We start from the raw sequence: 27362 nt of genomic DNA on the forward strand, positions 1-27362 counted from the left end.
GGAACTTTCACCCATATATGGTGTCCCAAGCTTCAAATAAGATCATTCCAACGTGCTACCTACTACCTTTAACAGTTCTCAAATCTTCCCATAATAATAGACAAATAGTTTTCATTTGCAATGGCCCAAACTGCCTATGATAGTGTTTGGTATTTGTACTTTATGGAATACTTAATACGCCTCATCTGGGATTCTGCTTTGCCAGTTAAAAAAAAGATTAAAATCCCTGGTTGTCACAGTTTAGCATATCATCATAATACAGTGCCTTGCAAAAGTATTCACCCCCTTTGCATTTTTCATGTTTTGTTGCCTCACAACCTGTAATTAAAATTGATTGTTTGAAGGTGTGCATCATTGCATTCACAGAACATGCCTACAACTGTGTGAAGTTGTGTTTATATATATATATATATATATATATATATATATTTGGACAACATAACAGAAAACTTCGGTGTGCATAACTATTCACCCCGCTGAAGTCAGTACTTTGTCGAGCCACCTTTTGCAGCAATTGCAGCTGCAAGTCGTTTTGGATAAGTCTCTATGATCTTGCCACATCGTGCCCCTGGGATTTTTGCCCATTCCTCAAGGCAAAACTGCTCCAGCTCCTTCATGTTGGATGATTTCCGCTTGTGAACAGCAATCTTCAAGTCTGACCACAGACTTTCAATAGGATTGAGATCTGGGCTTTGACTAGGCCATTCCAACACATTTAAATGTTTCCCCTTAAACCACTCGAGTGTTGCTTTAGCAGTATGCTTCGGGTCATTGTCCTGCTGGAAGGTGAACCTCTGTCCCAGTCTCAAATCACAGGCAGTCTGAAACAGGTTTTGCTCAAGAATATCCCTATATTTAGCACCATCCATCTTTCCCTCGACTCAAATCAGTTTCCCAGTCCCTGCTGCTGAAAAACATCCCCACAGCATGATACTGCCATCACCATGTTTCACTGTGGGGATGGTGTTCTTGGGGTGATGGGATGTGTTGCGTTTGCACAAGACATAGCGTTCAGTGTTCTCCCCAGAAATTTTTTCTAGCCCGGTGGCATTAAGAAGTAGCCGGGTGAAGGCCTTCGCAATAATAAAATGTTTTAAACCTTGACCTTTTATAATGATTTGAAATAACAATTTATATATTAATTCTCCTTCTTATTAGAGGCCCAGTCGTCTGATTATGAAAAACTGCAAATTCTGTAGGATCTGGTCCTTTTTACACAGCTCCCAGGTACTGTCCCCACTTGCAGGCTTCCAAAGTGCCGGTTGGTAGGCTGTTTCTTGCCGGGTGGTGCACCCACCAAAAGCAGCCTGGGGAGAACACTGGCGTTTTCATTGGTGGACGAAAAGTTACATTTTAGTCTCATCTGACCAGAGCACCTTCCTCCATACATTTGGGGAGTCGCCCACATGCCTTTTGGCAAACTCAAATTGTGTTTTCTTATTGTTATCACTAAGTAATGGCTTTTTTTCTGGCCACTCTTCCATAAAGCCCAGCTCTATGGAGTGTACAGCTTATTGTGGTCACATGCACAGATACAACAGTCTCTGCTGTGGAACTCTGCAGCTCCTTCAGGGTTATCTTTGGTCTCTGTGCTGCCTCTCTGATTAATGCCCTCCTTGCCCGGTCTGTGAGTTTTGGTGGGCGGCCCTCTCTTGGCAGGTTTGTTGTGGTACCATATTCTTTCAACTTGATGATGATGCATCTGATGGTGCTCCCCCAGGAGATCATCAAAGATTTGTATATTTTTTAATAGCCCAACCCAGAGTTGTACTTCTCAACAACTTTTGTCCCTGACTTGTCTGGAGAGCTCATTGGTCTGCATGGTGTGATGCCTCTTGCTTAGTGGTGTTGCAGCCTCTGGGGCCTTTCAGAAAAGGTGTGTTTATACTGACAGATCATGTCACACTTAGATTTCACACAGGTGGACTTCATTTCGCTAATTATGTGACTTATTAGACTATTTTGTGCAGATCCATCACATAAAATTCTGATTAAAAAAATAAATACATTACAGGTTGTAATGTAACAAAAAAGGTAAAAAGCCATGGGGGGGGGAGGTAAATACTTTTGCAAGGCACTGTATTTATTTATTTATTTATTTTTAAACCAGTCTATCCAGTTTGGCAACTCTGGTGCTGTTACATTGGAGGCGTTTATGGATGATGATGCAGGTTAGCACCAGGAAAGTGATATAGCCGATCCCAGTGTATGTCATGGTGAGAGGGAGGGCAGGCTAGTCCATGACTCTGGAGGGGGTGGGTGGGGGGGGGAGAGGAGAGTCCTCTTCATGGGTAAATTGGTCAAGGCCAATGTTCTCTCATCTTTCTATTCTGCACAGTGTGTCCCTTTTAATTCTGCGTTTTCAGATATGAATCTGCAGACTGTTCATGTAGATATCACAAGCTTTACAAGACCCAGTGTTCTACTAAACAGCACATGTACAACATATTCACTACTAGGTGACCGGAATTAGAGTGCAAAGTATTGAGTCGCAATGATAGCTGATGCATAGCTTTCTCAGTCCATTATAATTAACAAAGATTCCTAAATATGTTTGTATAGCACTATGTATGTAAACCGGGTTGGGTATGAAATCCCGACCCTAGAAGCCCAAGTCCTCATAATCCCGACACCGGCTGGTAAGTATCTTTAACCCTCCCCTCTCTCCTCCCCTAACCCTCCCTTTGGGGTGCCTAACCCTAAGACTCAGGGATGCCGAACGTCGGGATTTCGACGTAGGGCTAATGATAGGCGTCGGTATTTAGACGCCTATCTTTATTCCCATGCCGCGCTTTCAGTGTCGGGATTCTGGTGGTCGGCATTTCGACCGCCGGGATCCTGACTACATCCCATGTAAACCATGTGGACAAATATTTAGTATTGAAAAGGCCATACAAACGCAGCTTGGAGTTTCATGTAGGTCCATATGGATACAAATGGTACCTAATTGGCGCTCCTTGAGATAGGGAATGTTGATTAAATAGCATAAAAACTTGTAATGCATTTAAGTGCTCTATGGCACTAGAATTATTCCAAAGTACTTGATGCTTTGATAATTACCCCATAAATAGGGCTAAGATTTTATTCAAACAAGCATAAGTGACAAACAATTCACATAGAAAATTAAATACAATAATAGGTAGAGTTGAATTCTGAATCAGCTTCTCACCGTCTGAGGGTGCTGCGGCGGGCTAATGCTTAAATAAGCATGAGATCCCGGGCTCAGCAGTTCGGCACCACCGCAGGGAGTTTAAAATGTCCAAAAGTACTGTCAGAAATTGTCCTCCTTTTGGTCTCACATGCAGTCCATTGCAACGCGTTTCAGATCGTATGATCCTTCAGCCCAGAGCTCCCCATCCATTTAGATTTTATTGAAGGTGGTGTTTCTTCAATTTATGGTACCTAAGGCAGCACCTTTTGGTATTTTATGCGCTATATAGATTTAACTTGTTAACTTTTTCTGAGGTAGGTCCATATAAAAAAAAAAACAAGCTGACGTGATCATCAAGTGCTGTTTCTTTTTTATTTGAGTTTTTTATTTATAATTCATACAAACAATTCACTTTAGGTGATGTAACTTTTGTATGTTGTGGAGCACTAATACAAAGCCTAGCTTTATATTCTATAACTGGTTTATGCATGTATGTATGTATGTATGCATGTATTAACTTCAAGTGAAGAATTGTAACATTGAGTAATGTAGATATTTAAGTGACTTATCAGGGAAATTGATTGAGAATGGATTGTTTATCCTAAGGTTGTGACTGAACGGCAATTTTCTGCTCAAACTAACCCCCCCAACAAATTTGTTGCGTTTTTTTTTTTTTTTCTTATTCTTCAGGTTATGGAAAGTGAGGAGTTCATGCTTCTCCCTGCCAATCAGCTGATCGATATAATTTCCAGTGATGAGCTGAATGTGCGCAGTGAGGAGCAGGTGTTCAATGCAGTCATGGCCTGGGTAAAATACAGCATTCAGGAAAGGAGGCCGCAGTTACCACAGGTATGCTAATACATATGTTATATTACTAAGATATATGGAGAACATGGAACCTGGCGCTTGCTGATACCTCAAAAGAATATGGTTTATATGTGTCCTTTTCTAGTTTATTGCTTCTTTATTTGGACCTCCACAGGAAACACATGAATGTTTTACATGTTAAAGGAAAATTGCAGTCTCATTGAAATTTTTGTTAACTATTATTATTCCCATTAACTCTTAAGATTCAAAGTTGTTCTTGACCTGTAGCCTCCACAGTAGTGGGGATAAGAATTCCGTGACATACTAAAGTGTGATCTTTGCCCCAGGCCACAGAGTATGGGCACTTTTGAAAGTAGAGCATATCTCTGTTTATTAAGCTCACATGGTTGAATGAGCCACAGTGTAGCTTATACCAGTGATGGGCAACAGGCAGCCCTGGAACCGCATGTGTCCCCGAGCCTTCACTAGCAGCCTCCAGCTCCTTCTTACTTATTGTTGTCTTATTTGTTTATAATGCTTGTATAAAAAGGTATCCGGTCAGATGGTAACCATGTCTACATTCATAATGTCGACATTAAAATGTTCACAAGGTCCATCTGTCGATAGGTTCGCAATGTCGACATCTGAACCTTCACTGTGTGAATGTTGACATTCTGAGGTTGGGGACCCCTCGCGGTAGGCTGTGTGGTGTTAGTGTTAAGCTGCGTGGGAGAGGGGGGGATTAGAGTTAAGAATAAATGGTTTACTACTCACCGGAACACTCGAGCATGTGAGGTATGGAACTGTAACTGCGCCACTCATAACCGCAGGGACCCGGAAGAATACATTAGAGTTGCTGCAGCTGTCGGGAGAAGCTAGGACACAACTAGTCCACCAGAGACAGTTTGTGTACAGTTCGTTCTGTCGCCATGTCATCCATGTAGACATGATGAGTGTCGACATGGTCACTATCAATAGTCTGCATGTCAATAGTTTGACCATGTCAACATTTTTGTTGACCTGATGACTGTCGACATATCTTGTTTTCTGTAGCCAAAGGGAGAGACAACTGTACACAACATTGTAAGGAGCTCTTAACATATTCTGCTGGTGGCTTCCTAATTGGTTTTCTGATTGCACTGATTGCTCCTGTTTCAATTCTAATATTGGTTTTTAGATTTGGTATATCGGCTTTTGAATTATACTATTTTTGTTTCCCTTTGGTATGTCCTATGCACTTTTTGTGAAACCAATGTTTTTACTATAGCATATTGAGTGCATTCCTATTTTCTTCCATCAGGTTCTGCAACATGTCCGGCTGCCACTGCTAAGTCCTAAATTCTTGGTGGGAACTGTTGGATCTGATCCGTTAATTAAAAGTGATGAAGAATGCAGGTACATTCCATAAGTGTGAACTTTTTCTTTTGACTTTTTGTACTTCCTTTTTTTTTTTATCTAGTTTAAGTGCTTGGCTGTCATATTGAATGCTGTCCTGCTCTGCCTGCAAGCCACTTGCTTTAATATGTTCCCATATTTTTAAAATGAATGACACGTAACCTACAGATGTTTCTACAAACGCCTCTCATAATATTGCGCCAAATATTCTCATTTGGCATGCCTCGAATTTTTAGACTTCACTGCACCATGCAACTTTTTCTTTAAATATGCATCTTAATGTTCTATATATTCTTAAATATGCCTTACACTATTAGCAAATTAAGATGCAAAATTAAGGAAAAAGTATGTAATCTGAGTAAAAAGGTAAAAGACAGAGATGTCCTACAGTGTACAATCTTTCTTTTGCCATTTTATCCAAATTACGTACTTTTTACTGAATTTTGTGTATTCATTCGCCAATACTGTACTAAATACTGTGCATAGGATTAGGGGTCAATCCAATTGTTTGGGAAGGGTGCGAGTTTCCGTTGCCACAGCTTTAAAATGGCACCATATCTAGCGGCCCGCTCCAAGCCCGAATTCGCACAATTTTGCTTAGTGCCGTATGGGGCAGCACGCACTTTTGTGTGAGTTCAGGTTGCTGTCAAATGCGGCTGTTGACGCGGTGACTCGCACCTGCGAGATCATTGCAAACATTTGGATTGAGCCCGTAGTATTTTATATCACAAAATAATTAGTATCAAGTAGCACTTTAAGTATAACTTTACGTTTCGCAAGATAAGTCTGCTACTTTATACCAATTCCTTTGCGACAAAAATTCTAATCCTTAACACAGCACTTAGTACACTCTTCAGACACACAAATTGTGAAAAAGTACTTAAGCACAGGAATTGTAACCCATGGCGTCTCACCATCTGACTCCAAAAGGATAAGTGTATAATTACACATCTGTATACGCTGATCTGGTCAGAATCCACTTGCTATCCACTCACTTTTAATACAGGATTAAGAATTTCTAAAACTGTCCATCTGTCTCTACCAGTGTGTCTATAGGACACTATGCAGAATAGTGTGTTTGCTTGTGCAGTCATCTGATCAGTGGAAAATATGATGATTCAGAGCCTGAACAAACCAGCAATGTGAAGTGAAGGAAAACATTATCTGATCTGTAGAAGTCAAAGGTGTTTACAGGTTTTGGAAACAACCATTGCCTTGTGGCTGCCTGTGCATTTGATTTACCAAACAGGATTTGGACACTCTCACAAAATAAACATTTAACTATGCAAGAACTGTTTGGGGATTTTGATGATCTATATTCCATTAGGACAAAGATGTAATCTTCTTGCTTCCTCATGTCAGAATAAGCAATTGTTTTACGTAGGATGTAGCTGCTGATCTGATTTTTACATTCCTCTCTACTGCTGAGCTTGGCTATACTCTGGCCGGATATGTAACACTGTGGTGCCAGCTGCTGGTCTTTCTTTCACTGCCCTTGCAGCAAGCAGTCTTTGGAAAGATGGTTTATCACATCCATATATAATGTTAAAATATATATATATATATATATATATATATATTCACACAAGAGTGTTTAGAAGGGATGCAGTCAGGAAGCCGATGGTTGAAATGAGGACCGCAGGCCTCCCACCTGTCTAATCCAGACAGGGGTCTAATGACAGGCGTCAAAATCCCGCCGCCTGTCATTTTACCTACACCAGTAATACTGATCGAAGGTAAGCCGGGCGCGTACAGCCGTGGGGGGGGGGGAGGGTTAGGTTAGGGGCTCCCAGGAGGGTTAGGTTTAGGCTAGGGGAAGGGGAGTTGGGGTTGGGCACTAGGCACCCCTAGGGGGAGGTTAGGGTTAGGCACCCCCCTGGAGACTTAGGTTTAGGCTGCGGGGAAGGGTGGGGGGTTAGGTTTAGGCACTTACAGGGGGGGTTAGTGTGTGGGGGGGTGGTTAGGTTAGTTAATAGTAAATATATTTACCTGTCGGGATCTTCACTGCCGGTCTTCCGCTGTCCGGCGGTGTTCCATACCGATCCCGTTTACAATGTTAAATGGTATTGCACTATAAGTTTGTTTTTCCTTTTTTTAGTTTCATATATTTGGTATCAAAAACTGCAAAATGCAGAAGGAGTAAAACATATACAGAACATGGTATTTTAGCAGACTTAAAAATCATCACATTTAAGATTTATTTTTATTTTTTTAAATCCTAACATTTATCAAATTTTCAACCAAACTGCTGGAATCACAAAATTAAATTATGTACTGTATATATGAATATGTTTTAACCTGTAGAATAGCTTAAGCAAAAATGACCGTTTAATAGGATATTGGTAAGATGGCTCTAGATATTACCTATGTGTATATAATGGTTTCAAATAAAATAGGATAAACCTTTTATGGTTCCAAGGCATCTCGGAAAAATTTTCAGTATGTAAATTACGTAAAATGAATCTGAACTACAAAGGTATGTTTTCTTAGTCTGTCATTCACCAAATGATATAAAAAACAAAATAAAAGGAAACCACAATTGTGTAATATTGCCAATACAATGTGAATACTCCAAAATTGGCGTTCAGGATCTACCATCGTGTTAAGGAGATATGTGATTGACAACCCCCAATAGTAATACACTAACAGGGAGTAATAATTATGTAGGCCCATAAAAGGTAACTTTACTTTAAGTTGGATGATAATTTAAATGTCCTCTCCCCTGTTTCCAGGATATGTAGATAAAAAAAACAGTGCTATATAGTGCAAACTATCCTAACTAAACTAAACTAAAATAAAAAAAATAAAAATTCTTCTTCCTCTATAGGGGACACTGGCTCTACGCTGGGTATTGGTTGGTGGGATGGAGTCTGGGCACCACACAGTTAACTTTGTTCATCACAGCCCAGGCTCCCCCCTCCCCCTATACCCCAGCCACAGGCACTTCAGTTTTAGTGTTGGTGCCTGCAGCATGCGGCACACTGTGGAAGCTGTACAGACAGTTGTTACTTTATTTTATTTCTATTTTCCTGAGTAAGCGGCGCTAGTCTTCCTGAAGGACCTCCGCGCTGCTGCTCCATCAACCCAGCGCCATTTGCCGCACGCTTGGGACTGGGTCATCGTCTTCGGCAGGAGCTCCAGACTTCAGACCTTGCTTTTCACTGCCAGTCGGAGACACTGGCAGTGCAGACAGTGGGAACCTAGGTCCTCTTCGCATCCATACTAGACTACCTGGGCAACGGGGCGCCGCGGTGTAAGCAGCCAAATTGCCTTTGTGTCCATGCCAGAAGGGGGAGGTAGGCTCTCCCTGTTAGCTCCTCCTTCGCCCCTGGGTGCTATCCCTTTAAGACATTTCATCCCAGGGTCAGTCCTCCTCTCTCCCCTCCTTCAGGGATGCTGGACAGCCATTTTCAGAAGTGCCTGGTAGTGCAGTTGGTCTCCAGAGAGTGCAGGTTCCTGGTCTCTCTGTATACCTCGCCCTCAGTGGTCAGGTTATACTAAACAGCTCCTTCCTTCCCTATTGGGGCTGGTTTGTTGCATTGAATGTTCTGTGTGTGTGACTATATTGTACACTTTGTATAGTCTTAAGTCTCTGCATAGCCCCACTTATATGTCTATTTGTGGTGCATTTACATTCATTGCTCTACCCCTTATTTGCACATTACAGTTCCTATCTCTAGTGTGTGGGGCCTTGGAATTCTATACTATATCTTCCAAGGGAGGGGGGTGCTTCTATGCAGCATAATTGTAGGACTTGTTCTGCTGTGTTTTCTGCACAGGTTCTGGACTCTGTGTTCACTGTTTTACAACCTCTCAGCAGGAGGCTCCTTCAGCTTCACCTGTTAGTCAGGAGCCTGCTTGGGTTTCCTCGCTATCCCAGGTAATGTTGCGGGTGGTGGATAGGCTTGCATCCCCTGGGTCGACTCCTTTGGGTGTCCCTTCAGGCATGGCCCATATCTCCAGTGTGATGTTGTCCCCTTTGCTACCTTCTGCTATAGAGCCTCCTTGGATGCAGTCTTTTACGCAGTCAGAGTTTAGTGCATGCATGTGTCTGAATCTTACAAACAATTGCTGTACAGGAACTGCACTTCTAAGCGTAAGCCTTCTAGAAGGGACACCTTTGTCTGATATTGAGTCAGACTGTGAGGTTTCCTCTGATCCTGAGGAAAATACCCTCTAAGGTTGAGTCCTCTTCTATTCTGGAGGATTCTCAACCTCAAGTGAAGACAGTTAAATCAGTACTGCTAATCAAGGACGCTGATCCGGCCCCTTTGTCCAATGCTCCAGTATTTAAGAGTCAAAAGAAGGTAGTTTCAGAGTTTCCTTCCTCTGCGCAGCTTGAGGACCTTTTGGCGGAGTCATGGTCCTAAGCATTACTTCCTTTTATCCTCTGTCTGCTGCTGATCGGGCTAAATTATTAATAATAATAATAATAATAACAGTTTCTTATATAGCGCAGCATATTCCGTTGCGCTTTACAATGGGAGTCTTCTCCCCCGGTTGACGCGCACGTTGCCCGCGTGGTCAAAAATACCACTCTTCCTAATACGTATTCCCTTAAGGATCCGACGAATAGGAAGTTGGAAACTTTTCTCAAATAGATCTATTCCAATGCAGGTGTGGTCGTTCGACCTTAGCATCTGCTTGGGTAGCTAAGGCCATCGGTCCCCGGGCAGATGCCCTGGAAGATGGTCTCACTTCAGGTACTCCACAGGAATGAGCTCTTGTCTCTTGTGGAGCATATCCGGGAGGCGTCTTCCTATCTGGGGGAGGCAGCTATAATAGACACGTGTATTTTAACTTCTAAGGTATCTGCGTCTTCCGTGTCTGCCTGGAGAACCTTCTGGCTTCATTCCTAGCGTGCTGATGCTGACTCGAAGAGGCCCTTGAGGCTCTTCCCTTTTTCAGGAGATATTCTCTTTTTTACTAGAATTGGACAAGATTGTGGCTACGGTGGTAACATCTAAAACGGCTTGTCTTCCCTCTGGGGCAGCCCCTAGGTCGCGATCTTCTAATTTACGTTCCTTTCATAAGCAGGGAAAAGCCAATGGCCTGTCTCTTTCTAGGTCCCAAGGATCCTCCACTAAAGGTTCTAGGTCAGCAAATAAGCAGCCCTGGTCTACCAGGCGCCCGGCTTCTAAGCCAGCCGACAAGCCTGCTGCATAATGGGCTGGCCTCCACCTGGGGGACACCAGCGTGGGAGGACTGCTTCTTCTTTTTTCCAAAATTTGGAAGGCGACCATGACGGGACACCTGGTTAAGGGGGGTAGTCTCCCAGGGATGACGTTTCTGGAGTGCCCTCCGGCCCTGTTTTTTCTGATTATGGATTGAAAGATCTACAGTAAAAAGATAGACAATGTCTAGATCACAGATTCTCAAACTCGGTCCTCAGGGCCCCAAACAGTGCATGTTTTCCAGGTTTCCTCACAGAATCACAAGTGATATAATTAGCTCCACCTGTGGATGTTTTAAAATGTGTCAGTGAGTAATGAACACACCTGTGCACCTGCTGGGTGACCTGGAAAATGTGACCTGTGTGGGGTCCTGAGGACCGAGTTTGAGAACCACTGGTCTAGATAGACACCAGATGTTAGACAGGCAATAGATCATCAGGGACAAAAGGGACCTTTTGTCCCTGTCGACCTATTGCCTGTGTAACATCTGGTGTCTATCAAGACATTGTCTACATTGTAACTGTAGATCTTTAGACTGGATACCTTTTTTTTTTCACCGGTCCTTTGGATCAAGAAAAAGTGGGAATCTCTAAGGGAGTCTATTCGCTCTCTTCTGGCCTCCAAAATAGATTCAGTTCCTTCGTCCCAGCTGGACACTGTCTTCTATGCCAACTTCTTCCTGGTGAGGAAGCCGAATGGTTCCTTACGGCCGATTCTCAACCTAAAGTCACTCAACAGGTACTTGAGAATTCCCAAGTTTCGCATGGATTCGCTTCGCACCATCATACAAGCTATGGAGCTGGGGAACTTCATGGCCGCCTTAGACGTCCAGGATGCCTAATGCATGTCCCCATCCGTCTCAGGGCCTGATTCAGCAAGGAAAGTAGTTGCTTATATGCACGCTATCGGTCGATTAATTCACAGTGCGCGAACTAGACGCTGCAATCGGGATAGCGAACCCAGATTATACGCAGACCCATGAGTGATTGACAAGAAGTGCAATTTGTGGGTAGTGACAGGGGTGGTGTTAGGGCGAACGCAAGCGTACCAGTGCGTTTCAACTCTGTTGCAGGGGCGTGCATAAATTAGCCACTGCGATCCCAGTATCTGCCTGAGGCGTCATAGCGTGTGCTGCAGTAAGCAATTCCTAAGTAAGGTCTGGGCTTCGTTAACTGTCCGATGTTACCGATTGTTTTTCTATGTTGGCCAAGTATATGGATGTGAGTAAGGGGAAGTGGGCATCTTTATTTCAGGCTGCGATCGAAATGCAAACATTTACATGTCACCGCTGATATTGGCAACTGCGTTGCGTGCGTATAAACAGAATAGCGATCCATAGTGAATCAGGCCCTCTGTCATCAGCGATTCCTCAGGTTTGCGGTCCAGGAAGATCATTTCCAGGTTCGAGCTTTGACATTTGGTCTTTTCACGGCTCCCCGTGTCTTCACGACGGTCATGACGGCTCATCTTTGGAGCAGGGGAATCTGAATGTTTCTTTATCTGGACGACTTGGTTCTCCTGGCCCAGTCCCTGGATGTTATCAGGGAGCACATTCTGATCAATTGGAAGAAATCCTTTCTTACTCCCTCTGAGAAAATGGTGCATTTGGGGGCCTTGCTGGACTCCAGGGCTCAACGGGTGTTCCTCCCGGCAGACAAGGTTCAGGACTTACAGTCCAAGACTTGTTTGTTTCTGCATCACCGCCGGGTGTCTAATCACTCTTGCATGCAGATTCTGGGCTCTCTGGTCTCAATCTTTGAAATGGCGGAGTATGCCCAGTTTCATTTCCGGCTTCTCCAGTTCAAGATTCTAGCCCGGTGGAACAAATCCCATGTACAGCTTAGGTCTCAGATGATTGTTCTCTCTCAGGAAGTGCATCACTCTACTCTTGTCGTGGCTCCAAGGGTCCCATATGACCAGTGGACGTCCCTTTTGGGTTCAGGGCTGGGTTTTCCTCACCACAATGTAAGGGGGTGGGGGGAGGTATTCTGTCAGCAGACTTTTCAGGGTAAGTGGTTGACAAAGGAGAGCCAATTGTCTATCAACATTCTGGAACTACAAGCAGTTTTCAGGGCTCTGTGTCGGGCTTTGCTCTTCTTCTGAGTCACCTTGTCCAGGTACAGTCCGACAATGCGAGGTTGTCGTCTACATAAACCATCAAGGCGGCAGTCGCGCCGCCATGAGGGAATTCAGTCGCATTCTACAGTGAGTGGAAAGGCATCTTCTTTCCCTGTCGGCGGTTTACATTCCCGGAGTGCAAAATTGGAAAGCGGACTTCCTAAGCCGTCAGGGTGTTCATTCGGGGAAATGGGCCCTACATCCGGACATCTTTCAACTCCTGGTTCTTCGCTGGGGCTTGCCGGACATTGACATGATGGCGTCTCCACACAGTCACCAGGTTCTGAGGTGCTGCTCTCGCACCAGAGATCTGGCGGCATCTCTGGTGGACGCTCTGCCAGTTCAGTGGACTTTCCGCTCCTGTACATCTTCTTTTTTTTTTCCCAATTTCTTTGATTCCACAGGTCCTCCACAAATTGAAGTTGGAGGGCAGCACAGTGATCTTGGTGGCTCCCGAGTGGTCGTGAAGAGCGTGGTACGTAGATCTTCTGGGCCTCTCCGACGCTCCTTTGCATCTTCCACTGCGGCCAGATCTTCTGTCTCAGGGCCCGTGCTTTCATCAGAGTTATTCCAAGTGTAAGCAATTGCATTTACAAACACAAATTATATGAAGACAAAAGCAAATCCAAAATAATTCCAAGATGGCCGCCTATAGAATACAAGATAGAAGATGATAGAAGAAGTGCAAATCCATAACCTTTCAGAATGGAAACGGATACTCCGGATCGAGGAAAAAGTGGAAATCCTTTCAAGATCACCAAGTTTACTAATAAATTCTGTATGCCCTCTGGTATACAGTAGTTATACAAACCCTCCGCCAACGTGTTTCGACCCAATAAGTCTTTTCTCTGCCTTGAAAAATACCTGTTTATATCGGGTGGGCAATAGGCACCCTTCAGCTGTTATGGGACTACACATCTTGGCATGCCCTGCCACAGTTTTGCTATCAGAACATGCTAAAAGTGAGACAGTGCATGCTGGGATGTGAAGTTGAACAGCAGCTTGAGGGACGCTTTGTGCCCACCTCTGGTTTATATGCTCTTTATTATCATCATCTATTTGTGTGTGTACTGTATGTTCAATTATTTAAACTTGGATTAAGCTCCTGAGTGTATTACAATCGGGGGTTGTAACCATTCACATCTCCTCAACATGGTGACAGATCTTGAGCCTATTGGGAAAATGTGGTCTATTTATATATTTTATTGGCTGTATTATACTATTATGGTCTCTTCCCTTTATTGCATCATTTTGTTCTTTGTCATCTGGAGACGTAGAGATAAAGTAAGAAAAAGGTCAACCCTCTGGACATGTAATATAGAGGCTGAATAGTACACTTTGGTAATAATGATCATGAGCATTTTCACAAATGAAAGAGAATAATAAAAGGGAATGTTAAATCTGAAACCCAGGCCTAAAACATTTGAAACAGTGAAAATTACTATCATTCCATGTATTCATTTTTGTGGTATCTATGTACATATTTTTAATAGGGACTTGGTGGATGAAGCCAAGAACTATCTACTGCTTCCTCAGGAGCGTCCTCTAATGCAAGGGCCAAGGACGAGGCCTCGAAAGCCCATACGCTGTGGGGAGGTATTGTTTGCAGGTAGGTTTGTCCAAAAGTCTATAAACCCATTTAATATAATGTTGACAATTCTTATTTCATTATTGAACTTATCTTAATCACTCAATTGTCATTTATTTGTAAGGGACCACAAAACTCAGTAATTCCAGAGGTTACAAATTCCAATTGCACACAAGGAGGGGACATCTATGTTGAGCTTTAGGTAGCGGTGGGTAATCAATGTGGACGTTGCAGGAAGGCAGTTGGAGACAGGATAACCCAGAAGGAGAGAAGTAAGAGGGGGAGAGGTAGATTTATGCATCATCTGCATAGAGGTGGTAGTGGTAACCAGTACACTGAGATAAGAAGTTTAACTGTACAAAATCAGAGGGCTGAGAACAGAGTCTTGTGGAACCCCAACAGATAGGAATACAGAGGAAGGTAAATCTGCGGTGGAGATGGATGGAGTGTTCATAAACTAGGAGGTGAAGCAGGAGAGTACAGTGCTGCGAGTATCGCAGAGAAGAGGGTGGCAGAGTGGGTAGAAGGGACTTTCATTTTGCCATAAATAGATCATTAGTCACATTAGAGAAGGCAGCCTCAGTAAAGTGAAGAGCGTGGAAGCATTGTTGCAGAGGCTCAAGAAGAGAATAAGAGGAATTAAAGAGCGCTAGGCGAGTGTACACAAGACGCAAAAGTAGTTTTGACAGTAGCTGGAGAAAGAGTTAAGATCAGGGTTTGTTTTTTAAAGTATAGGCGAGAAGAGCACATATTGGAAGATGTAAGGAAGAGTACCAGTGCATAATGTGCAGGCAATGGGGGATGAGGTTGTGGAGGAAATGGGTTGATAAGGAATGTAGAGGTGGTAACAGGAGAGAGAGTGAACTGAGGACCTGACTCAGACCCGGTCTCTAAGAAGCGTTTGCTCCTAGCTGGCCGATGTTCGCATTCTGCGTATACGTCGCAGTGCGTGAACCAGTGCGAGAGATCGGGAAGCGTTCGCTCGCCGCGCATAGACTGCCCAGCAGAGTAAGTAACAGGAGAACCATTTGTGGGTGGTGACAGGGGCTGGCTGCTAGAAACAGGGGAGTGGACATGCGAACGCTGGCGTGTCTGAGCGTCTCAACACCGTTTCAGAGGCGTGCATAATTAAAAGGCAGAGTCATTGTACACGTCACCTGGTTGTATTTCACACTGAAGTGATCGCAGTGCTTGCGACAGGGTATAGTCAACCTCAAGCGCTGCGTTTGCTACCAATGGTACCCGATGTACCGATGTTTGCATACACTTCATGGAGATAACGTGTGTGCTAGTGGGTGTCTTAAGACAAGCTGGTAGGCTTCTGCATATACAAAGTGATCGCACGCCAAGACATAGTGGGTGTGCTTATGCCTTGCCATGCGATCGCCTGCCGTGCTGTCACTTAGCCGAATTTGCATACGCTGGGTGCGAGCGAGCGCATCTAGCGAGCTGGTCTGAATGAGCTCCTGAGTTGTGGGTCAGTTGATTAGAAGGTTGTTGTAGTGACGGCCCTGGAGAGAGAAGATTTCTTCATGCATGGTGTGGTTTTTGTTTTTGAGATAGGTGGGGAAAGTCTTCAGCAGTGTGGAGGAAATTGAAGGTGATGGGGTGGACAGAGAAGAGAGTTGATGGTGACAAAAAGGCAACTGTGGTTGATGGACTGAGTGGGTGTTAGAGATCTAAAGCAGGTCTGCTTGGCAAGTGAGAACTCAGCACAATGTGGGCATCTTCATTGTAAAATATAAGTATTGCTGAGTTTTCGAGACACAGATCTTGTATCTGCAACATTTTTGATAATAGACAAATTTCTCTGAAATGCAAACCTGTTAAGTAAAATGTAAAAATGATATTCGCAAAACATTGCGGTGTTATGATAATGAAAATAAATCTCACTATTAACCTTGCTGATTGAGTACGTATTTTTATAGGATTTTATCACCTCTGAGACGTTCTTCTATGTCTGAATTGGCTTAAGTTTTGCATTTGTATGTGGCATTTTTTAGACTTTTATTGCGGTTGCTTTCACATACAGCTTATATCTGGATTAATAAATCTAATATTTATTTTATATAGTTCACCAGATGAAAACCTGCTCGTTCAATGTTTGTTTTGCAGTGGGAGGTTGGTGTAGCGGCGATGCAATTTCTAGTGTTGAGCGTTATGACCCTCAGACCAATGAGTGGAGAATGGTGGCTTCCATGAGCAAAAGGCGCTGTGGAGTTGGAGTCAGTGTTCTAGATGACCTACTGTATGCTGTTGGTGGCCATGATGGCTCTTCATACCTCAACAGTGTAGAACGGTAATTGACAAAGACCTATACATGTATTTATGTAGCATATATACATGGCAATCTGTTTATAATCTCTTCTTCTGAGGTAGGTTTGAGATATTTGTATTCTATTTTGAAACAAATTTATTGTCATTTCTCGTAGATATGACCCAAAAACAAACCAGTGGAGCAGTGATGTGGCTCCAACCAGCACTTGCAGGACAAGCGTTGGTGTTGCTGTTCTCGGGGGATATCTCTATGCTGTGGGTGGTCAGGACGGTGTCTCCTGCCTCAACATCGTGGAAAGGTATTTGTGGAACTTTGCCGTTTGAATGTAATGAAAAGACGTTTCATTGGTATCTCCGTTTACAAGACTAACCTAGATAAAATAAATTTATAAGCAAGTAAACAAAAGAAAAACCAATAATATGAGAGAAAATGTGCTTTTTATCTTGGCGTGACTGTCTATTAATATTGAGACATTTTGTATATGTGTTATGCTACTGTGCAATTATATGGTTTGAACCAGCAGCTATAAAAACTATACAGAGTATTCAGTTTCTCTACAGCTATTCCCAGCGCATTTTTACCAAAAGTTATTTCACTTTACAATTAATACTTATTGACCCCCTAGGCCATCTCACCTCACTTGTACACATTACAGTACACGCTGCACCCCTAGGCCATCTCTCCTAACTTGTACACATTGCAGCACACGCTGCACCTCTAGGCCATCTCACCTCACTTGTACACATTCTAGCACAAGCTACACTCCTAGGCCATCTCACCTGTACACATTATAGCACACGCTGCACCCCTAGGCCATTTCACCTCACTTGTACACATTCTAGCACAAGCTACACTCCTAGGCCATCTCACCTGTACACATTATAGAACACGCTGCACCCCTAGGCCATCTCACCTCACCTGTACACATTATAGCACACACTGCTCCCCTAGGCCATCTCACCTCACCTGTACACATTATAGCACACGCTGCACCCCTAGGCCATCTCACCTGTACACATTATAGCACACGCTGCACCCCTAGGCCATCTCACCTGTACACATTATAGCACACGCTGCACCCCTAGGCCATCTCACCTCACCTGTACACATTATAGCACACGCTGCACCCCTAGGCCATCTCACCTCACCTGTACACATTATAGCACACGCTGCACCCGTAGGCCATCTCACCTCACCTGTTCACATTATGGCACATGCTATACCCCTAGGCCATCTCACCTGTTCACATTATAACACGCTGCACCCCGAGGCCATTACCCCATGTTATAATACATGTTATAGCAAACACTATACCCCCAGGCTATCTCCTTTCACCTGTACACATTATAGCAGATGCTGCACCCCCTAAGCCATCTCACCTTTACACGTTATAGCACACACTATACCCCTAGGCCATCTCCCGTCACCTGTTCACATTATAGCCCACACTGCACCCCTAGCCCATCTCATTTCACCTTTTCACATTATAGCACACACTGCACCCCTAGGCAATTTTTCCTATACATGTTATAGTACATATTATACCACATGCTACACTCCTAGGCCATCTCACCTAGCCTGTACACATTATAGCACACGCTGCTCCCCTAAGCCATCTCACCTTTGCACATTACAGCTCACGCTGCACCCCTAGGCCATCTCATCTCACCTGTACCCCTAGGCCATCTCACCTCACCTGTACACATTATAGCACACGCTGCACCCCTAGGCCATCTCACCTCACCTGTACACATTATAGCACACGCTGCACCCCTAGGCCATCTCACCTCACCTGAGAACTTTATCTTGGCATGACTTTTTGTATTTCTTAATTCCTAGACATTTTGTATGTGTGTCAAGCTACTGTACAAATATAAGGCTTGAACCAGCAGCTATAAAAACTATACAGAGTATTCAGTTTCTCTACAGCTAATCCCAGCGCTCTTTTACCAAAAGTTATTTCACTTTACAAGTAATACTTATTGACCCCCTAGGCCATCTCACCTCACCTGGTCACAATGGCACACGCTGCACCCCTAGCCACCTCACCTCACCTGTACACATTATAGCACATGCTACACCCCTAGGCCATCTCCCCTCACCTGGTCACATTATCATACCTTCCAACATGACCCATTCCAGGAGGGACAAAATTCTCTGTTCCTGGATCTCCCTCTTAATGTATGATTGCTGTCACCTGTGTTGGAACACCTTTCTAATGCTGGGCATACACTGTACAATTGTCTGTCCAATCGGGCTTGTTGGAATGAAAATCTGGTAATGTGTGGGAGCCAATGGCTATCAATCATATGGTCTTAAACATTGGAAAATGGGCAAAAATGTTTGGTCAAATTGGTTAAATTAATTTGATTTAACCAATTTGTCTGGAAGACCATTTCTGTCTTTTTTTCAGTGTTTGTGAGCAAATGGTCGATTGTCATTGGCTCCCATACATTACCAGATTTTCATTCCAACCAGCCAGATTGGACAGATATCTGACAGATAATTATATGGTGCATGCCCAGCATTAGCATTTAACTAGCTCAACACAGGTGAATGCCATCATAAATTAAGAGGGATGTCCAGGAACAGAGTATTTTGTCCCTCCTGGAATGGGTCATGTTGGGAGGTGTGAATTATAGCGCACACTGCACCCTTTGGCCATCTCACCTCGCCTGTTCACATTATAGCACATGGTACACCCCTAGACCATCCCACCTCACCTGTACACATTATAGCACACGCTGCACCCCTATTCAAAAATGAATTACAACCAGCATTTGTACTGCAGCAAACAATGTTTTTTTACTCAATGACCAGATCAGTATAATAAAATAAATATTTTTACATTAAAATAGTACACATTTTTATTTTAGAAGATGTCCCAAAAATGTTCATTTGTAGTGTTGAATGAATATTATAAAGATGAACAGAATGCAAAGTAGTGGACGTTTTAAAACGCAAAGACACCATTCTGTGCATAACAGAATACATTTAATAATGTTTATAAGGTGATTTTGCAGGAGTCGGTATAAGTAATATGGATGGTTATAAAGCAGCAGGCAGGTTTGTGGATGAATTGCACATATAAATGGTTTAACAAACCTTTGAACTGCCTGAACATACAATAAAGTACTTTCCCTCCTTATATTGACCAATTAACTGGGTCATCCCAAACGTTCTCGTATCTGCATTAACATCAGATAGCCAAGCCTAAAGTCCTTAACTTCTCGGAACTGGCACTGAACCATGGTTAGGTTCTGTACAAATGGCGTATTTTAAAGAGGGGTGGGGGGAGGGTCATAGTTGGGAGAGCTGGCACTGGAACATGTTCAGGTTCTATTTAAGGGGTGTACTTCAATGGGGAATCTTAGGGAGAACTGGAACATGGTTAAGTGCTCTACAAGTAGCGTACTTCAATGGATATCTGGGGGAGGAGCGTAGTTGGAAGAACTGACACTGGAACATGGTTAGGTTCTGTACAAGTGGCATACTTCAATGGGGAGGGGTGAAGTTGGCAGAACTGGAACATGGTCAGGTCCTGTATAAGTGGTGTGTTTCAATGGGGGAGTGGTTTAGTTGGGAGAACTGGGAAATGGTTAGGTTCTGTACAAGTTGCTTACTTCAATGGGGGGAGTGGAGTAGTTGCGAGAACTGGCACTGGAACGTGGTTAAGTTCTGTACAAGTGGTGTACTTCAAGGGGAAGAATGTTCTGGCACATTTAGCCCTCACCACTAGGAATTTATAATGCCAGTCCTAGAACGCATATTCAAATTCCTTAACTCTTCCTATGTTCTAGATATGACCCAAAGGAGAATAAGTGGACACGCGTTGCCTCTATGAGCACACGGAGACTTGGAGTGGCTGTTGCAGTTCTAGGTGGTTTCCTATATGCTGTTGGGGGATCAGATGGCACGTCTCCTCTCAATACTGGTAAGTAACTTCTGAGGTCTATCGAACTCTCTTGATTCTCTTTATTGGAACTACGTAATAGAAAGCTGTTAATTACATTTTCTAATCACAGTTTGAGAATATACATTCTGTTGAAGTGGTCCAAAAGGTATCTCTTATTCATGATCTTCATTGGCTTATATTCTTACATTTCAGTGGAGCGGTACAATCCTCAGGAAAACCGGTGGCACACAATTGCGCCAATGGGCACACGCCGAAAGCACCTAGGCTGTGCTGTATACCAGGACATGATTTATGCTGTGGGTGGAAGAGATGACACGACAGAACTGAGCAGTGCTGAACGGTACAATCCGAGGACCAACCAGTGGTCTCCAGTAGTTGCCATGACCTCTCGCCGGAGTGGGGTAGGACTATGCATGAGAGGAGAAAATACTCTCCTTTTCTTTTCTTCTTCTTTTTTTTTCTCTCTCTTTCCAAGTTAATTCCCTAAAATCTAAGTATACAAGCATGTTTAATGTTAGATTTTTATCATGATTTGACCTCTTGAGTTTTTTCCATAAAATGTTTGGGCAATTCTGTACAGTCCAATTGTTGTATGTTATGTATGATCTCATTAGCACTAAATATAGTAGTGCCTATTAATGTGACCCATGCTATTAAAATGAAGATTAAAAATGCATATTGTTTGAGTATTTTATACTCCTCTTTTACTTTAAATACATGTCCTAGGTTGGCCTGGCTGTGGTGAACGGGCAGTTGATGGCTGTAGGAGGATTTGATGGAACAACGTACTTGAAGACAATAGAGGTGTTTGACCCAGATGCTAATACTTGGAGGTAAGTACCATCATCTTCCGTTTCAATTATCTGTAACATTGGTACCAAATATTGGCTTTTTTTTGCCTGTCTTTGGATTAAAAAATATATAAAAATATAATAACTATTTGTTTTTCCATGGGCAGGTTGTATGGAGGCATGAACTACCGGCGGCTTGGAGGAGGTGTTGGGGTTATCAAAATGACACACTGTGAATCACACATCTGGTAGGAAAAGAAATCTGTCAAAGCCTCAGTTCATGGACTCTGCTAGAGACTGGCTTCCTGAGAAGAAGATACAAGACCTTGTGGTCCCTTGATCAGGGAGCCACGCGTTGTCATTAGTAGAAATTATATTTCTTACTAATGTGTGTTTTTTGTTTTTTTTTGTTTATTATTTATGTCACATAAAAATTGCAAGTCTTCCGTTCTCTTTGGAAGAATGTGAATCTGATTTGGTTCTCCTCTGGTCAGCATGACTTCCCCAGAACCTGCTCACTATGAAGGCGATGAACGTGTTCCTATCGGTTATCTGGACCTGAATGTGATTGCAGTGGTCCACAAACCTGGTTCATATGCTACTGATGTCAGGGGATTTGTTTCAGTATATGGGCTTTGGCATGTCCAAGGCTGTTCCATTTTCAAGCAATTATGAGGTTATTTACAGTTTACTGTTCAGGCAAAAAAACAACAACACTTTGGTTGCTATAACAAGTGGGATGTGACTAGGTTTGCATAGCGATGATCTTAGTCTCTGATTAAGGGCCGAATTCAATTAGCCGCGAAAAGTGCCATCTGGCGAAAAGCCGATTGAATTTGCCTCATTCGCCTGTTTTGACACAATGTTTTCTCCATGCGCGTCCCCACTTTTCACCCTATTCAATTGCAAAACACGTGAATAGGCGAATGTTTTACAAAGCGAAACTAGCGAAAAAGGACATTATTTTGGGGAAATCAGTCTGTACCCCATAAAAAGCTTCAGTGACCCTGGGAATCAATCTAGAATAGTAGTTGTATCCCTATTAAAAGTATTTAGTGAACTTTGTTGCAAAGGGCTGTCATATGCATATTTGCATGTGTGTGAAAAAATGATAGAAAACAATGATTTTTCTGAAAAATAAGTACAGAGGTTAAATTTGGGGTACCTGAAAATGGGGTACTAAGTATATTTTGATGTCTCTAAAATGAAGATTTAAAAAATCTCAAAAATACACCGGCTGCAGCTTCCTGCAATCCCAAAAACACCTGTCCCAACTATATAGATTCCCAAAGTACCAGGCCCCCCACTTTTTTCCCATTTTCCAACACCTTTTTTTTTTTTTTTTTACCTTTTTTTGCCCCAAAAATTACATGTCTTTTTTGGGGTGAAGTGTTAATTGGATTTTTATATTTTTTTGCCTAATTAGTCAATTGTGGGGGGGTGTCCAAAGGGTTCTGGACCAAGTCCCCACATTTGTACCCCAAAATACGGATTTTGCACTTCATTTCTCCTGCCTTTTGCTGGAGAAACTTTTTTGCCTGTTTTTGCCTAGGGAGTTTTCGCCTTTGAAAACAGGCGAAAACTTTTCTCCAAACTGCACTTTTCGCAGCTAATTGAATTCGGCTTTAATGTTCCTTATAGAACCTTGTTTGCGTTAGGTCAGCTGTCCCCCAAACATAGTAAAATGCTGCAGTACATGCTTTGTACAGCCACGTGCACTAGTGTCTCTCCCAATTTCCTTGTGCCTCTAAAACCTTTTGCACTGATTGCTAACTTATATACTGGTCCGGCCCACGGCTAGGCTACTCTTCAGTAGTGTTGCCTTTTTAAACATGTAGCAAAAATTGTATAGTTTGTGTTGTAAGCATAAAATGTTGCTGTAGATAAAAGATTAGTTTGTGTGTTGAGAGACAACATTCTTCAGACTTTAGAACACAGTATTATGTGTATCAAAACACATCTACACTCCTGCAACGCAATAAACCTAATTCCAAATGCTCTTTGCCACATACTGTAAAAGTGTAGTGAATTCTAAGGTGCTAACATTAAATACATATACCGTATATAATTTTTAAGGCTTAAAGAACCCTTATAAAGTATTTTTATGTCTGTACGAAATTTGCAACATATTTCATTGGCTAATGAGACCCCACAACGAAATAACAAATCATTGAGTTAAGGTTCCTCTAGTCTAGAGAACAGATGGGTCCCTGTAGCAAATATCATGGAGACTCTGTTGGAGGAATCCTCCTCCCATTCGCACAGACATCGGGTAGCGTGGGTGCTTATTATACCTTTATAAAGGTGCAGCGCTGTTCAGACCTGTGATCAAACGTTAGTCCTAGTAGTAGACCTAACATCCAAACAAATATGAGTTTACTTAGATCACTGTGTGCTAAAAACAAAAAACACTCAAGTAAACAGTAATCCTATTACTTAGCCTTTTCCAAGGAACATCTTTCATGTGCTTTACTAGATTGTTTGCAGAATCTGATTTCTTTCCTTCCATTGTAGGCAATGTGTTTATTTTTTGTTTAGTTTTTTTCTTCATTTAATGTGTTTCCTATTTTTAACTGATACAGGAAATGAAAGCACTGTAGAAATGGCCATCGGTAAAAATCTCACTCTGCTAAATTCACAGAATAGTGCTGCAAGGAAATATCACATTAAGAAAGTTTTTATATCTAAATGAAAACTTTATTTTAAATTTATTTATCCATATGTAATAGACATCAGCATTATATAGCAAGGGCAATAAAAAATGGTTTTTAAGTGCATTTGAAAGTGTGGGGACCTAGAAAAATAAACAGGTTCTACCTATTATTTGTTGTAAAGAATTTATCAAATCTCAAATCGTTTTATATTTTTCTCAATTAGAATGTGTCAAGTGCATTGTGCTGTGCTATAACTTGTCTGTATTGGCCGCGATTTCTCACTTAGGTTATATATACGCTGACATTAAAGTTCCGTGATTTAGGTTAATTTGTAACGCAAGTTAAACACACGTGCATCCTTACATTCTTACATGCGATTAGTGCATTTTTTTAAACGCTTTCTATTCTTTTTCAGTGTGTTTTATGCGGCAACGCAGTTAAAAACTTTCAACTCAATGGGAGGAAACATTATTATTAATGCAGTCGAGAAGCATTACCATATGCGTTTGCTTGTTTGTGATAATTTTGTGTTGTGTTAAAGAAATGCAAGCTGTACACACTTGTAAAACATGCATATTAAGTGCAGCCTAGTTTATATAGCTTTTTACTTTTTAGGTAAACAGCGATTTGCACATTCCAGTGTATACCTAGCCAATGACAATAGCATTTCTACAGGTACATGTAGTATATGTTCTGTGTACTGCATCATTTTGGTAACTGCAGCTTAAAGTGCCAGAGAGCGGCTACACTCAGGATTACTGTTCCACCCTGAGCTTGCGTTGTGCAGCTTTTAATTTTGAATTGCTTTGTAATGGTCACTTTCGTTAGTTCCTTTTACTGTGATTTTCAGTCCTCCTCCAATGAGCAAACCGTAAGTGATCCGCTGCCCTGAAGTGTCCAGAGACAGCAATTCCTGGCATAAAGACTTTGTTTGGAATCTATGAACTTTATTGAGTGTGTAATTTGCAAAAGCCCATCATCCATATTAAATGTTTACAAAACCGTCTTGGAAATGAAAGTTGGTCACAGATGGCTCTGTCCATCATTTAGCGGTTTATAAATTGTTGCTATTTAAGGAGCTGATGGCTGTTCTTGCAGAGAGCATGAGATACTTCAAGGCTACCTGTATGATCTATTTACTGCCTTTACCTACTTCTTATACAGCAAATCTAAACATTTCATGTCTGTCCTGCAACCCACTCTGTGCTTTTAAATGACAATAACTCGACCAGAACATAAAAATAAACACAATGAAGAGCATGTGACAAAAGGTGAAGAAATCTAAATATTTGTATCTTTTTATAAAGTGTTGTGTAAATAAAATGTTTCACTTGTTATCATTACTTTTTTTTTTTTAAGCATGTGTAAAGAACTGTTTAGCGTAAAATAAATGTTATTGCTTTTTTAAAAAAATGCTTGGCTATTTTTCATAAATTGTGACTAGAATTTGCTGTTTACACTCAGACTTCTGCCTACACATAATGCAGCAGATTTAGGGCCGTATTCAATTTGAGGCGAAAAGTCCAGACTTTTCACCTGCTGGACTTTTCGCCTGTTTTCCAGGCATAAAAGTATCGCGCGCGTGCCCGCTTATCCCGGTACTCAATTTCAAAGGATGCGAAAATGGGTCCCGGCAAAACTGGAAGCGGCGAAAAAACCTGGGAATTGTCGGGAAATCTTCCTTGGCCCCCTCTAAAGATGTCCTGACATGGGGATCACTATTGGCACCCCCCGTTTTTGCCTGCTGAAGGGAAGTTAGGTTTTTAAATAGCCGCGGCAGGTGCATAAATGCGGCTTTGAGAAAGTTATTAAGAATAGCATTTAGCAATTTTTGGGAAAAAATAACTATGGCCATCAAATTTGGGGTACATGAAAATGGGTGCAAGCATATTTTTAAGTCTCTAAAATGATTTTTAAAAATTCTTTAATGAAGAACACACCTGCCGCATACTTTAGAACCCCTCTGGATTTAATTTAGCTATTTTAGAAGTGTGTTCCCTATTTATTTTTACCCCCAAAATTAAAGTAAATTTTTTGGGGTGTCATGATTTTTTGTATTTTTTTTTTTTTACTTTTTTTTGACATACATTAATTTTAAGGGCCATTCCCAGGGGTGCAGGCTATTTTTTTTAAACCTGACCCCTAAACCACAATTCTGCACTTTTTCTCGCCAGTTATTCTGTGGAGAAAAGTTATTTCCGTTTTTTGTTTACAAAAACTTTTCGCACCAGCGAAGAGTCTTTGAAATTGAATACGGGGATAATTAAAATAGGCGAAAATGACATGATAAATTATCGCCGATAACGGGTTTTCGCCTCAAATTGGCCCTTAGTCTTATTTTATTGTTCAGCTCCCTCTGCTACTACCTTACCTAACCTTCTTCAGAGCTGCCTGGTGGGAGAATCTGTAATAAGTTTGACTGCACGCACATGTGTAAATAGAAAATCTCCTTCTGTTCAGGACATTAGTCAAAGGGCTGCGTAACTAGATTAGGGTCCTGTTAGCTCGAATGGAAGATGACCACAGGCAAATATCCAAAATAAAATTTACCAGATTATTAGTTGGTACATAATCCCACCAGACTGTGTTATTGGATTGATTGACAAATTATTGTTCTGATTGGCAAACTTTAGACAAATAATTAGTAACCCATTCATGTTTGTTCTGCGACACAGTATTTAGGTTTATTTTTTATTATTTTATTACAACAAATGTGCATCAAATTACAAGATGTGGCTTTCAACAGTAAACATTACCATAAAACACACACACACTTAGAACAGCTATAGTGCACACATAATAACATGCAAAGTCTGACACACTTACAGTAACCAGTGAGGCAAGTAATTGCAGAGGTAACACCAGAAACATCAAATAACAACACAAACGGGAGCCAAAAAATACAATAAAACCAAGAAGACCATCAGGCTGAGGATTGAGTAGCAATAAGAGGGTCTCCATCAAATAGACAAAGGGCGTACCATGTAATGGTTGGGAACGAAAGTTTCAAGGGCAGAATGTCTATGGTGGAGATGTATCAAACCGTCCAGAGAAATAAAGTGGTGAAGTTGTCTATAGCTACCAATCAGCTTTTGTCATTTTATAGACACTGTTCTATAAATGCTAGATAGTAGCTGATTGGTTGCTGTGGGTAACTTCTCCACTTTATCTCAAAGGTTTGACTCATCTCCCCCTACAGTATATTGCTTTCCCTAACCTTAAAAAATAATTTGGTATTTTTAACTATTTGGAATAAAGATTCAATCCACTTCATACAGACTAGGTAAAATAACTTTTCTTTCTATAAAGGAACAGAGAGTGGAGGGAAGTATGCAATGTTAGAGAATGGCCTTTGTGCCGGCAGAAAATTATGAATGTGGGAACAAGACATTTCGGGCATATAGACGTGGAAAATAGGTCTATTGCACATCTACGATGAGGTGATCAGTTTGATGAGACCTAAAGGAACAGCTCAGTATTAGAGCACGTC

The 27362-nt window shown here is 42.0% G+C and overlaps 1 protein-coding gene across 4 annotated transcripts in view; it reads left to right on the forward strand.

Moving 5' to 3' along the window:
* KLHL20 (kelch like family member 20) overlaps window positions 1-25248 on the forward strand; it is a 53645-nt gene extending 28397 nt beyond the window's left edge. For all 4 annotated transcript variants that reach the window (XM_088482189.1, XM_088482190.1, XM_088482192.1 and 1 more), the window contains 9 exons: window positions 3842-4000; window positions 5259-5353; window positions 14139-14254; window positions 16349-16532; window positions 16666-16809; window positions 20312-20445; window positions 20620-20828; window positions 21154-21260; window positions 21386-25248. In XM_088482189.1, the coding sequence (XP_088338315.1) occupies window positions 3842-4000; window positions 5259-5353; window positions 14139-14254; window positions 16349-16532; window positions 16666-16809; window positions 20312-20445; window positions 20620-20828; window positions 21154-21260; window positions 21386-21470 (1233 nt within the window). In that variant the 3' untranslated portion in view covers window positions 21471-25248. The remainder of the gene's footprint in view (window positions 1-3841; window positions 4001-5258; window positions 5354-14138; window positions 14255-16348; window positions 16533-16665; window positions 16810-20311; window positions 20446-20619; window positions 20829-21153; window positions 21261-21385) is intronic.
* Window positions 25249-27362: the final 2114 nt, after the last annotated feature.

This window comes from Taudactylus pleione, unplaced genomic scaffold (assembly GCF_031769625.1).
Source record: "Taudactylus pleione unplaced genomic scaffold, aTauple2 ptg000017l, whole genome shotgun sequence".
In the NCBI taxonomy this organism is placed as follows: Eukaryota; Metazoa; Chordata; class Amphibia; order Anura; family Myobatrachidae; genus Taudactylus; species Taudactylus pleione.